We start from the raw sequence: 14,351 nt of genomic DNA on the forward strand, positions 1-14,351 counted from the left end.
TTCCGAAGGATCGGCAGTGATGTGATCCTGTGTCAAAGTAGAGAAGTAGCGATAGTGACTTACTATTCTCATTAACAATAGGGCCTCTCTTCCGATCTTATCCAATTCGTTACGTTTTCTGATTGCACTACTTCCTTCTAATCCAACAATTTTAAACCTAATCTATAATATCCTAATCCATTAATGAATGCGATCTTCCCGTTTATCTCCATCTGCAGGGCTAGGATTTCTTCTCGATAGTGATGAGGTTAGTGCTCCTCTTCTTCCCAATTCATTGAAGCCTTCTACTCCTCGAAACCCTTGCACACCTTAGTGGCCTGGACAAAAGATTCATAAAGTGAAAATATTTTTTCTCTAAGGTTTAGTAATAAAATTATTTATTAAAAATATTTTAAAAAATAAAATTCGGTAGGAGGGGGGGCGCTCCTGAACCAAAAAAATCAGGCGCAGTATCCAATTCAGAAGCCTTGCGCCCTAACAATACGCATACTGCATAACATATTTCAATTCCCAGGCACTCAGGAGAACATCAAGATAAATAACTATTCCAGACCAAAAGCAACTTGAGGGTATCAGTCGACATATTTACAAGAGATGATAAAACAGTTTGCATATTGAAAAAGGAAGAAAACATACATGATGACCAGCATACAGAAACTAACAAGCCAGGAAAAGCATCATGTCCCCATTAGATAATTTAAGAAACTAACAAGATCTGAACGACGCTGGAATTAAACCAACAAACTACAGCTTTTGTTAGAACAAACAACAGCATTTTATGCGACCATAGAAAGTTAAACGGCAGTGGCTGAAGCAACGGTTTTGACTATGCTTTCCCCAAGGGCCGGACTAAAGCCGTTATCTGACACAGGTTTGGCAGAGGCAGGAGATTTCTCTAGAGTATCTTCATATGCAGCATCATGAACACCAAGAGCAGCACGACCAGATGGATCAAGGTTTTTGGACCAGGTTGCATCCCATTCAACAGCTTTAGCAGTGCTGCATGCCACGCTAGGACCTCCCGGCACTGTCAATCTAGCAGCATTCTGCATGAAATAAAAAGTAATTAACTGGAGGCACAGCTCAGTATAGCATGACAAGAGCAAACATTGATTAGTATCTTTCATGCCTTGGGGAAGAATTTCTCAAATATTGTCCTATAATAGTAGGCTTCTTTTGTAGCAGGTGTGTTCTCTGGGTAAACAAAGCTAGCGTTCATCATCATGGAATCTGATACCTGAAAATAAGAAGAAAAAATTGTGAAATCCAGTTCAAGTCAGAAAAAAAATGGAACAAACCATCGGTTGAAAAAAACAAAAGGAAAACCGCCAACTTGGCAGTGGTTTGAAAAAGAAAAGACAGAATACATGTTCGTTCGCATGATCCTTCAATCCATCAATCCAACTGTACCCAACACCATCACTGAATTGTTCCTTTTGCCTGTATAGAATATGCTGCGAAAAAATAAATAAATTACAAGTTTGAGCACATTCCGGAGTTAATGCAGTTTACAGATCGAATTTGAATAAAAAAAATAACTTTCTGAAACCTTAGGTAAATAAGGTTTCTCCTCGTCATCAAATGCATTGCGGAGAACCCATTTCTCAATGCGGCCAAGATCACGTCTTATCTAAAATTTACAGGATAATAAGTGTCAGAAAATTTACTGGTACAATATAAGAAATATAAATGCAATAAAAGTTGGCGCCCAGTGTGCACTGTACCATTTTCCATTCAGGATCAATGTCCATAGCTACATTGATGAAGTTTTTGTCAAGGAATGGAACACGGGCCTCAACACCCCATGCAGAAGTTGATTTGTTCGCTCTCAAGCAATCATATAAATGGAGGGCTTTAATCTAAAGGTCAAGCAAAATAACTCTTGTAACTAGATCAGCCACTGTAATGTGCATAAACACCAACTGAATAAGCAGCTAAACTAGAAGTGCACCACAAATGCTTCCAGGATATATTCAGCTGATTATGAAGAAACAGATTAATCAATGAAATTTTTCCTTGATTACCTTCCGACATGTTTCCTCATGGAATTCCTTCTTGTTTGGTGCCTTGTGAAAATAAAGGTAACCGCCAAATATTTCATCAGAACCTTCTCCCGAAAGAACCATCTTCACACCCAAAGATTTTATCTTACGTGACATCAAGAACATTGGGGTGCTTGCTCTTATTGTCGTTACATCAAATGTCTCAATATGGTAAATGACTTCCTCCAAAGCATCAATGCCTTCCTGTTTTCATTTCTTACAATAATAAATCAGAACTTCAAAAGATTTTTTTTTTCTTGCTGTGAAAAGAAATGAACAGATAAAGAACCTGCACTGTGAAGTGGAGTTCATGATGGACGGTACCAAGGTAATCTGCAACTTCCTTAGCAGCTCTAAGATCAGGAGAACCCTACAAAAAGGAGCAATGAAGAAATGGATCGTTTGTGACTCCATTAAAAAAACTCATTTTCTTTCAAAAATCTCAGAACACCAGCAACACAGGTAAAAAGTGGAAATCTTTGCAACGATAGTACCTAATACTTAAGAAACTTACTTTCAAGCCAATGCAAAACGTATGCAGTTTGTTTCCCCACTGTGCGGCAACTTTTGCCTCTGCCAAGTGCCGTGAAACAACAGATGCAACCAAAGAAGAGTCAAGCCCACCAGACAAGAGAACACCAAATGGCACATCAGTCATTAGCCTCTTAATAATAGCCTGCAGAATTTACATATTATGTAAGATAAAATCATTTACTTATGCTGCATTATGGCACACATAGATCAGTCATATATGAGAATGGGATATACCTTCTCAAAGCTCTGTCGGAGAAGAAGAGGATTATACGGGGTGGAGGGAATGCTTTCAGAAAACCATGGTGGATTGTACCATCTCCTTAGGCTACCTAGGGTGGATATTAGATGACAAGTCAGCAATCGTAGACAAAGAAATGATATTTGCAACATTATAATAGTTTTCATTATTTTGTGACTTTTGTCTTCCTTTTTTCCTGTCTTCAGGGCCTAAAACTGCACTTCTGATATCAACTGTTGGACGATACTGTCAGTATGTCACAAATGAAATATAAAAGCACACCTGTTTTGCTCGAGTACAGGTGCCCGGGGGGAAAGGTTATGAATCGCTCGCAATCATCACTTAATGCCTTCATCTCTGATGAAAACCAAACCGAACCTGAAAACTCAATACACCTATAAATTAGCACCAAGCAGACTAATAAAAATCCAGAAAGGCAATAATGCCAAACTAATCAGGTTCCAATATTCACTAGCCAATATTTGATGAAAAGGAGAAATAATATTTCCAGACATATGAAAGGAAAAGGTGTCTTTTCAAACAAGGACATTATACTGTTTTCTGTGTTTTTATAGGCTTGGCAATAAAGACTATGAACAAGGGTGCCAATATTAGATCCAAGAAGAATCCTACTTCATGGCTAGTGACGATTTTCTTTGAAGGAACATGTACCAAAACCAGAACTTTTGTTCTGCAAGCTAAAGTGTGACTTTGGCAACCAAGACAAGGGGACAGTATATTTCCAAACATATCAAAGGAAAAGGGTGCATCTTCCAACAAATATATTATATTGTCTTTGCTTTGTGCTTTTATGGGCTTGGGCAACAAAAACCTTGGGCAAGGGTCCACTATCACATATTCGGGTCTAAAAGGAATAGACCTTAAGTTTCTTTGTAGCAACGGGTATCAAACCAGAACTTCTATCTGCAAGCTTAAAAGTGCAGATTTGATAGACTTCTCAAGAAAATAATCACTCCCTCTGTCCCAAGATATAACTATTTAGAATAGTGCTAACTCAAACATTTTAGACTGACTATTAATAACAAAAAAAAAGATTGACCATGCAAGAATGGTATTACTAGATTTATCATTAAACAAACTATCATACTCTCTCCGTTTCATATTGTAAGACTTTTGACCATGTTTAGATTCATCTATTGATTAATATACATGTATATTGTTTATACATGTCTAGATTTGTTAGCATCCATATGAATCTATACAGTACTAGAAATTCTTACAATATGAAACGGAGGTAGTAATATGCAACTCCTTTTACTTAAAATAATTTACTTTTACAAATATTATCGGTCAAAATAGCATCTCGAAGACCGTGACAACGAGAGTAACAATTAAGTGACTCTCTTATATTAATAATCTGACCATCCAAGAGATTAGGATATGCACCTATTTCATTTGTCAAAATTGGGATCCAGTAACTACTGCTCCAATCTTACAATATTGATGGTATTTCTAATTGTTATTATAATTTGTATTTCAATTATCTGACATTAGTTTTCTCCTTGTTGATCAAACAGAGAAAGTTGGTTCCAGCAAGAATCATTTTGAACCATAGCCTTGAAGCAGTAACTAGGTAATGACACAGTGGTATAACCAAACAAACCAGTGGGAAAATGTGGACCACTGTATTACTACACGTACCATCAAGACCCCAGCCCATGTATAAAGGACAGATGCCAATAGCATCACGGGCTGCAATGAAGCTTTTATCACGTGTGTCAAGAAGAACAAAAGCGAACATCCCATCCAACATATCCACGAATTCCTCTCCATATTCCTCATACTGTGAAAAACAATCAATATGAAAAGGCGTCAATACCCAAGGAACGATGCTTAGATGAAAATATCAATAGCACAAAACAAAGTGCAACAATGAGACATGTAACTTACCAGATGAGCAATAACTTCACAATCGCTAGCAGTTTGGAAGTTATGGGATTTCAGGTTAGCTTTCAACTCTTCATGGTTGTAGATCTCTCCATTCACCTGGATACGCCAACTACAAGATCAGATGTAGTACCACAGAAACTATAATAAGGAAACATATTTTCTTCTGTTGATTTCGTTACAGGACATCTTGTTGATTAAAAAACTTTGCCATTACAAGATGCGATTCGGCGGTTAGCTTGATGGCAAATCACATGACTAAACATTTCAGAAACACTCTAGTTGCCACTTGCCAAAAGTGCAAAAGTGAAAAAAAATCATGTGTTCAAACATAAAAACATTAAAAATTGTGCAGAGTGTGCAAAAAGAGTGAATGGAACAATGCAAAATTAGTAGCAGTCAAGGTACATACTGTCACAACAACGGATTTCTCCTCATTGTACAATGGCTGGTCTCCAGATGTGGGATCAACAATCGCCAACCGCTGGTGTGCAAGATAGCAATCCTGATAGCAGTGTATACCACTCCAATCAGGGCCTCTATGCCGTAACCTATGAAAAATGGCAAACTTGAGTTAGTGAGCAGTTCATCAAATGCAGCATGCCTTGAGTCTTCAACAAGCTAGTACTAATCATACCAGAAGATCTCAATTTATGTACAGAATTACTCGCACTGATAAGGACATATATAAGAAGATTAAAGTTATCATTCTTGAGAAAATATCAGGAGGTACCATATTTTCTAGTGTAAAATTTGGTAGCTCCAGGTACTTTGTACTTTGAGGTACCAAAAGTTATAAAATTTTGGTACCTATAGGAACTTTCTCAAGGATGTTAAAATTGCCAACAAAAAGAAACTACAACCATTCAGTTCCTCAAGATCTGATTAATCTCCCTACATATTATTTATGCACTGAAAGATGCATTTTATACACATTGACAATCCATAGCATAACTCCAAGCTAGCATGCCTAACTTCTCAATTTCTCATAACAATAGGATTCCAGGCAAAACAAAGCTGACAAACTTTTAATGATTGTTAAGCCCATTTTATCACCGTTTCTTATTTTAAATCAGAACCTTGCCACGGCAAGCACAAGAGGCACATCACAGAAGCATATGCTACATTTGAGGTATATAATACCACATTTTAATCAAATTGAAATCAGCATCATTTTAATGGCATTACCATGCAAGAGCATGAAGCAGGGGCATCTTGTGAAAATAAAACTTGTGGATAACTCCTCATTTCTAAAAGAAAACTCTGAGGATTGTGACCTGCCTACCTACACTACATAGATAACACACTCCATGTCGCCATTCCAAAATCCTTATCTACTCTTCTCTCCTTATAGGCTTACACGATATAATCATATAAACACGCTCCTAACCAGTGGAGTCATCCTCCGTCCAACAGACCGCCATTAGTGATGCACCACAGCTCTCCCAAATTTACAACCCAAAGCAAGCGCCGGATTTACCCATAAACAACCTCCGTCTCAACCAGCGCAAAATTCCGACAAACCATTCGACCACGTTGAATCAGCCGCATGACCCCCTTTTTTCACGGAGCAATTTAATAATCGAAATTTAAAAAAAAAAACAGGACGGCACCCGCAGCACGACCAATCCAACAGCGGCGGCGAATCCAATCCACCCAACCCAAACCGACGAATCAACAAAACAAACACACGAAAAGGGATGAGCAGGGCGGGGGCGCAAGCCGCTACCGGCGGGAGAGCTCGATGATCCGCGCGCGCTTGGCGAGGGAGACCTCCGCGACGCCGAGGACGGCGAGGATGCCACACATGGTTGCCCGCCGCCGCCGCTCCCCTCTCTCTCCCTCTCTCTCTCTCCAAGCGGCGCCGCCTCGTGACGCCACCCAAGAGAAGCCGCCTCAGAAATGGAAGGGAATCCCTCGCGTCGCGTCACGGGGATGGGGTTTAGGGAGGTGGTGTGGTGGGGGATCTAATTAGGGCTTTGCGAGCCGCTAATCGCGAGGTTAATAAGCTGCGTGCGCAGCGCACGTACCGCACCGCGAGGGCGGCTGCCTAATCTGGGCGGGCCCCGCGCGGGGGAGGCGGCCCACGGTGGGTGACACGTGGGGTCGGCCACCGCGTGGGGCCCGGGTGGCAGCGGGGGGAGGGTAGAGTGGCGGCGCGTGGGTTTGGAAGCTCCGGGGAATCTTGGACCGGCGCGCGCGCGGTGATTCTGGCCGTCCACGTGAGGCGGCGGATGCGGATTCCAGGAAGTTGTGGGCCAGCCGCGCCGAGCTAGTGGGCTCTGGGCTGTGGGCTGGCCTTAGTTTTTTTTTTCTCTCCTTTTTTTTTTCTTCTGAAAAAGTTGGGTTTGTTCGTCTGAGTGTCTGATTACTTGGTACATGATGCATTTCCTGCGTGGATGAAAGGATAACGTTCAGGATATCGTCGCGCTGATACGATGTGTGGTTCATACATGGCTGTGAGGATACGCGATACGATTCCTTTAGTCCTAAATTATAACTACTTTGGACTTAGATACGGTTTTCTTTTCTATATGCTATTTTGATAGGTAGCAATATACTGTATTATTTATCCAATTAAGGTTTTAAATAAGATGAGTTGTTATATGTTACGATGGTTTGTTTTAGTGATAAATCTAGGAACGTCATTTCTATGTGATCGATTTGTCTTTTGTATAGATGGCGTAAACCTTATTTTTAGTTTCTTAAGACAATTCATGGGAAGAGCGAGTTTCCTAACCTGAATTGTATTAAAATAAAGACGGTGCTGATTAGCCACAATACAGACAGTATCGAGGATTACGAAAGCATATGTGCCTTTTGGTCCGGAATCTTATAGATTGAAGAGAGGATGAGAAGAGAGATTTCTAGACAGCAACAGCTGTCATGTCTCTTATGGGGAATCCGGTTCGCTTATAATATTTTTAATCCTCTCTTAGTATGTACAAAATAATTAGTAATTATAAATATTTTGTTGATAAAACTTTTATTCGAATACTGTTATATAAACAAATGTTATCAAATAAACTATAATTATAAATTTTATATTAAGTTTTAAAATTTAAATTTTGATTTATACGCAAGGAGTTGCCGAAATATCGAGTGTATTTGTGTTCTCCGATCATCCGGGTATCTTGGACTTGCGGCAAGAGTCCGATACAATACAGTTCTGAAGGTCACAACCGGAGCATTACAAACAAAGGTGAAGTGCCACAGCAAGTCGTTAGCGTTAGCAGTGCTGGTGTGAAGATGCAGCCTCATCTTTTCTTTTCTTTTGTTTATAATCTTCTTTTGTTTATGATTATAAGTTGATTTTAAGATTTTTTATTGTAGTTTATTTTTCAGTTATAGCTTTTAGATTGCTATATATATAAAATTTTATTCACAAATTAATTTTTATTTGTAAATATATGTTTGGAAAAAAGCCGTCACCATGGGTGAACTGCATCCAGGCAAGGAATCGATCTGTGTACGAGCAAGATGCAGGGAAAGTCTATACCGCGTACGGTTTACAGAGAGCATTCCAAACGGCACGGTCGTGTACCCACGGTATAGTCTGGTTTTGATAGGTACAAGTTTGGCTTTCGTTTGATTCTCTTGTGACATGATGGAATCTTCTTGCCTTCTTGGACTGAGCGAAATTGTTTGGCTAGAGGATTTGAAAATTGAAATTCCACAGCAGCATCAGTGCATTACTAGTCAGGTAGTAGCTGCTGCTGTACCTGGAAGCCAAAGCACAAGATCATGTTTCAGGCTCTCAGCTGCATTCAGGATTCACCAATCAAAACCTCCATAGGATTCAGCTGGTGAGCAAGATGGCAATCCTGATAGCAGTGTATATACCACTCTTATCAGTGCCTCCAAATTTTATGGTATTTGAGAAGGTACCTAGTGATACCCATTTTTTACACAAAATATGATACTTCAAGATGTCATCTCAAGAATGGTAAAATGCTCTATAAAAATTGATAAACTTGAGTTAGTGAGTGCAGCATGCATAAGCAATTCATAAAAAGCAGCATGCATTGAGTCCTCTTCTGAACTTCATAAACTTAAACATTTCAGAATTATAACAGAAGGACGATTCTTCTGAATGGCATTGGCTTTCCAGTTTCCACTCATCAATATTCTCCATAAGGAGATAAGTTTGGAATTTGATGCAGTGAACCACACCCTCGATGGTAATCAATTATTATCTTCAATAGAAAGCTGCTATAAAATGAAAACTGCATAAACTTTTGTTGGTGCTTTCAAGAGATGATTGATCCATGATCTGCTGGTTGCAGGTATGAAGATACAAACAATCAACTCTTTTCATACTCTAGATGGCTCAAAGTACAAATATAACCATCAATAGCAAAGCAAAATATGGCAAAACGAAACAGAAATATTGGTAACCCCTGCATTTGAGTCACTAATGCTATCACTTTGGAGAGAAACACTCAATATAATATCCTGGAAAGTAAAAGATTGAAAAGGGATTGGAAATTGTAATGCAGATGTCTCTATTTATGCCAAGAACAGAACATGCTGCCTTCTGGCCTTTGAGAAATACTCCCCTTCAGCCATGCCACCTCTGCACTCCAAAGGCAGGGGAGAGCCAAAGATGGTGCTAACCAGAATGGAGGGAGTTACTACAAACTTGCAAAAACACGAGAGAAGTATAATGACTAAACAGTAGAAGCAATATTATTCTGTTGCTAGCTATGAACTACAAGTTTTTTTCCCTACATATCACATATAGGAAGTAAGCATGGTAGCACGCAATTTCTATGCGATTCGTGTGAAATTTCTATTTCAACTAACGTCAGATTTGCACCAATATTTAAATTGAGCTAGCTCACACCTTAAAATCCAGTACATGGACATATATGCTAGAAAGTAACATGAGATTGGAAATTTGCTAGGGGTACCACTTAAGTACATGCTCACCCTTGTCCTACCAAGACATCAGTATGGAAACATTTGCTGTATGATCTTTCTTCACCTCGTCTGGCTCTCCTAATTTCTTTTTCTTTTCTGAATCTTTGATTCTCCTAATTTCATCTCCCCAGTTAAGTTTCGCTGCCCAAGCAGAACGGTTAAAAGCTTGGATAAACTTGACGTCCCTAGCAGGATCAAAATAGATGTAGTCCTCTCCACATATGCCCACTCCGCAAGCTATTAGCTTCCCATGACTGATGATTCCCTCATTGTCCATAGTATGTGTCCCCAGAGCCATCTTCTCGAAATCCATGGCACCTCCACAGTAACTCTGAATTGGATGCAGAATCCTCGTCCCTTGAAACTCGCAATAGCAGCAACGAGCTTTTGGGAGGAAAAGAAAACATAAAAGAGAACATAATCAATGAGATTCAACAGAGAAACATAAGGAATTAAAATACATAGGTTAATTGCTAAAAATACGCCGTGTAGTAAATAAGACGCACCGTTTGTTGAGAGACTTAACACAGGCTGGCAAAAGGACCAGTCATCTTGCTTATCTTCATCATCATTACTGACTTGGGCAAAAAATAAGGTAAGATTTGCACCATGTTTTGCACTCGCCCAAAAGTTGACATGCGAATACGGATGCTTTGAGTCTCTAAAACTTTTTCTACCCACACACTTATTTACAGTGCAAATGAAACGAAGTTCATACTGTTCCTACAGTCACAAGTGTAAAAAAACAATCAAATACATAGATATTAAGCATGCAAATAAGTTTAGCTATGATGAGAATATGAAGAGCATAGCTTCAAAGGAAATAAAGCAAACTCTGAGGTCTTTTGTGCAGCTTATCTCCAGATTATTTCTCGTCTTTTGTACACACGCTTCCCCATCTGCTAAACTGTTACTAAGGTCGACACAATCCATAATTTTTCAGAGATGGTGCATGTCCTTGTAAATCAGAAAGCTGATCATGGAAGTGATGGCTCTAAGGAGAAGAAAGGAAGATCACTCAAGCAACCTGTAGAAGTTTGTGAAGTCTGGTCGTATGTGTAGAGGAATGTGCAGGTGACGATCAAGGAGAGGTAATCCACCAAGAAGTTCAGAAGGAAGTGGTAGATTTCAGGGAGAGCCAAATTGTAACTAAAACTCATAACAGACCTCTGGTGGCTAGCGGGCTAGGGGACAATAACTCAGGGCATGCATAATGCAAGCCACTCTATAGGAGTGGTTCTGGGTGTCACGTGGGATGAAACCACCCTCTCTACAATGCAAGTCATTTATGGTGGGACCCATTAAAATTTTCCATGTCAGCCCATCCCATTTTCATATACCCATTGTTTTATTTTTTATTTAAAGTATGTACAAATTTATACACTTTCTAGCATTGGCTAGATTCATATGGATGCTAATGAATCTAGACATATATATAAATTATATACATTCATCAATTAATGAATTTAGGCAAAGCTAGAAAGTTTTACAATATGAAATGGAGGTAGTAACAAATATTCAAATAAAAAGTTATTGCATCTATATCCCTCCATCCCACCCCAGTCCCCAACCCTACCTCCGGCAACCTCCTCTCTCCTCTCTGGCGTCTTCCTCTCCCTAGTGGCAGCGGATCCAGCGCAGCCATCGGCGGCGGTGGATGGGCGAGCGGCGACGACAGCTCCAGCGCGGGCAACGACAGCGGTAGTGCTAGTGAGGTCTACTGGTCGCATCTTATCCCCCCTTCGTCTGCCAATGCATGCTCGACCCGTCCCAAGTGCCCTCACTCTGACAACACTAATGAGGCATGAGTGCCCTCTGCAGGATGCGAGGAGCTCTGCGGAGACGCACTCTCAACTGAGGTGGCACTGGATGCTCATGTGGAGGGCCAGAACCACTTGCCATGTCACTGCATTGTGCATGCCCTCAAAGGACTAGTACTCCAATATCTATGCAAGCTGAAGGAGGCCCCGTACAACTATCCCTGGAAGGTACTCCCAAAAGAGGTTTGTGCAAAAGGTCTTCTTTTAAGAGGGCACTCTGGTGGTGTCACGATAGGGGCGGACGATGAAATTGTGGAGGTGGTGTGGACAAACATGGGTTTACTCAAAGCCTGCTACTTCAAGTCCAGGGATCTAATTGTATGTCATCCAAGCAAAACAGAAGATAGATTTATTGTATCACCCCAATATCCTAGAGATAACAAAAATGAATAATGGGCTGGACCAAACAACTGATTTTACAACCATGCACATTAAACTGTAATGCCGTGGAGGGTATGCATGACACTTAAGGCTAAAGTTGTGGGACAGGAACTAACCTTAGCTTGCTCATAGCTCTGCAGTGTAGCTTCCACCTTTTTGCGAACAAAGTTCTGTTCAGAGAAGTAGTTCTCTTTGTAGCTTGAGGCCATTTTCAAGGCATCCTCTGTTAGCTCATCAGCTGGCTCCAACGATTTGTAAGGGTAATTCATTGAAGATGATAACAACTTGCAGAGGTTACGAATCTTGCTGGAAGAGAGAGTGCGTGTGCTCAACAGCTCCGTGACAGCAGACCGCACCATAGGCAGCGATTCCATGGCAAACTGCACATAAGCCTCAACTTCAGGATGATATGATGCATCTGCTGCAGCCTTATAAGCGGTTGCATCCCAGCTAGATGTGTCACATCCATTATGTCCTGCCATCTGAATTGCTCGAGGAAGCTCCAGATCACTCTTGAGCAAATAAACCATGGCTTCATGTTCAGATAGGCCAGAGACACACACAAGCATCAAGCTGATGAGGCCAACCAACGACCGGGACTCGATGCGTACGAGAACCGGAGTGCAGATCATATCGAGCTCGTACGCTTCTGGTGCAGGGAACGCGGTGTCATACCATATAGTGTTGACGATGATGTTGGAGATGGGATCGAATGGGCCATAACAGTAGCCAGCTCTGAGGAGGCCATGGTGGTAACAGCTGCGGAAATCTCTCATGGGCATCCGAGAAATCGCCTTGAGGTACGCAGCGTGGATCCTGTCAAGAAGAAGTCCCCAGAGCGATGGTCTCAGCGTGGGTGCAGCCTTCTTCTTCATGTCGTAGTGATGGCACCTCGTAGCAGCAGCATCCATAGGATTGCTCGAACTGTTCAGATTGGGTGGCTCCTCCAGCAACCCGGATAATCTGGTCACGTCTTGGATTGAGAGGCGGCGGTGGCGAGGCGCATTCCCAGTGTGGATGAGGGTGAGGGGAGACGCTAGCACAGCCGAGGCAGTGAGGAAAGCATCGACATTGGGCAGCCTCGCCGACAGCGCGGCGCATCTAAGAGCAGCGTGGACGGCGTGTGAGCGGATGTGGAACCCGTCCCTACGACGGTGGCAGCGGTCTGCCTCGATGAGGCGGACGGCGGCGAGGAGATCGGCCCGGGCCAGGCAGAGGTAGCGCAGCCCATCCCAGGTGGGGAGATAGCGGTAGTACGATGTGAGGAACGTGGTGAGGCCTTCCAGCGAGCGCTCCGCGATGGTCGGGGCCTCCGGGGGGTAGGGGCCGTCGCCGGCGACGATCTTGGAGAGGACCTGCCCCCTCGCTCCTCTTGCCCCACGCTTCCGCTTCCGCTTCCTGGCGCCGTCGGACTCGGGCCGGGTCGCGGGATCGCCGCTTTCATCGTCGGGGACGAAGCGTAGGGTGTTGGCGATGATGTTGGTGACGGGGTCGGCGAGGCCGAAGCAGACGCCGGCGTGAAGGAGGCGCCGGGCAAGCGCCGGCATGCGCCCCAGCGGCAGCGCGTTGAGCGCCTCCTCGTAGTACCCGTACATCAGCCCTAGAATCACGCGTCTGTTGCGAGCCATGCCCTCAATCGAGCCATCGGAGGGGCTTGGGCCGACGCTGTCGCCGTCGCTCCCGCCGCATAGCCGTCGGCCGGCCATGATCGGGGCTCGGTACACGGCAGCCGTAACTGAAGTTCTCCAATTTTGTTAGGGTTTCTCCCCCTTTTCCCCTCTTACCTCCTTCCTTTCCTCTCTAGGTAGACAGCGGGCCCAAAAGGCCAAAACCCCAAAGACAACGGCCCAAATGCCCGGGTCGGTCTAGGAATAAGTCCAATTTACGTCCCTCAACATGATGCTGAGTCTGTATTTCATCCCACAAGTCGAATACCAGATATATGCACCCCGTAGAAACCGTCAGTTGTAGGTCCAAGACTGTATTGACCCAAGTTGACCCTTGTTTTGCTTACGTGGCGCATGGTGGGACCCATATGTCAGGTGCCATTGGGGAGTTAATAGACGGTACCGTCTCTCCCGTTTGGCTAGCCGTCGGCCCCAGTTTCACCTCCCGCTCTCTCTCTCTCTGTGCAAACCCTAGGATTGGAGCCCACGGTGGCGATGGATTGGAGACTAGGATGCGGCGAGGAGAAGAGGGATCCAAGCGGCGCGATGGCGAGTTCGTGTAGTGCACGCTCATCGGTCTCCTCCCATGGCACAAATCGTGCTCCCATCCAACCTCGCGTCGGCCCGTTGGAGTACCAGCCGGCCGTGATGTGTGGATGTGGTGCGAAAGCTACTCGTTGGGTTTCGTGGAGCGTCGATAACCCAGGTCGTCGATACTACAGATGTCGCAATCGGGTCAGTGTTTGTATGATTTCAATTTTTCCTCTGTGCGAGTTGGGATTTAGCTTGTGGTCATCTATTTGCTTCAGGGAGCCGGCTGCAATTTCTTTGAATGGTA

The 14,351-nt window shown here is 42.9% G+C and overlaps 2 protein-coding genes across 2 annotated transcripts; both read right to left on the reverse strand.

Moving 5' to 3' along the window:
* Window positions 1–548: 548 nt before the first annotated feature.
* On the reverse strand, window positions 549–6,673 carry LOC102714651 (asparagine synthetase [glutamine-hydrolyzing] 2). Its single transcript, XM_006655924.3, has 14 exons — window positions 6,452–6,673; window positions 5,135–5,273; window positions 4,726–4,821; window positions 4,477–4,618; window positions 3,097–3,192; window positions 2,811–2,905; window positions 2,557–2,718; window positions 2,332–2,412; window positions 2,025–2,246; window positions 1,725–1,859; window positions 1,550–1,630; window positions 1,368–1,454; window positions 1,130–1,237; window positions 549–1,046 (listed from the first exon to the last, which is right to left on the reverse strand). The coding sequence occupies exons 1-14, from the start codon at window positions 6,529–6,531 to the stop codon at window positions 795–797; spliced, it is 1,776 nt and encodes a 591-aa protein (XP_006655987.2). The 5' UTR covers window positions 6,532–6,673; the 3' UTR covers window positions 549–794.
* Window positions 6,674–8,699: 2,026 nt separating this feature from the next.
* Window positions 8,700–13,586, reverse strand: LOC102701364. Its single transcript, XM_006656800.3, has 3 exons — window positions 11,963–13,586; window positions 10,152–10,368; window positions 8,700–10,029 (listed from the first exon to the last, which is right to left on the reverse strand). The coding sequence occupies exons 1-3, from the start codon at window positions 13,550–13,552 to the stop codon at window positions 9,662–9,664; spliced, it is 2,175 nt and encodes a 724-aa protein (XP_006656863.1). The 5' UTR covers window positions 13,553–13,586; the 3' UTR covers window positions 8,700–9,661.
* Window positions 13,587–14,351: the final 765 nt, after the last annotated feature.

This window comes from Oryza brachyantha, chromosome 6 (assembly GCF_000231095.2).
Source record: "Oryza brachyantha chromosome 6, ObraRS2, whole genome shotgun sequence".
NCBI lineage: Eukaryota > Viridiplantae > Streptophyta > Magnoliopsida > Poales > Poaceae > Oryza > Oryza brachyantha.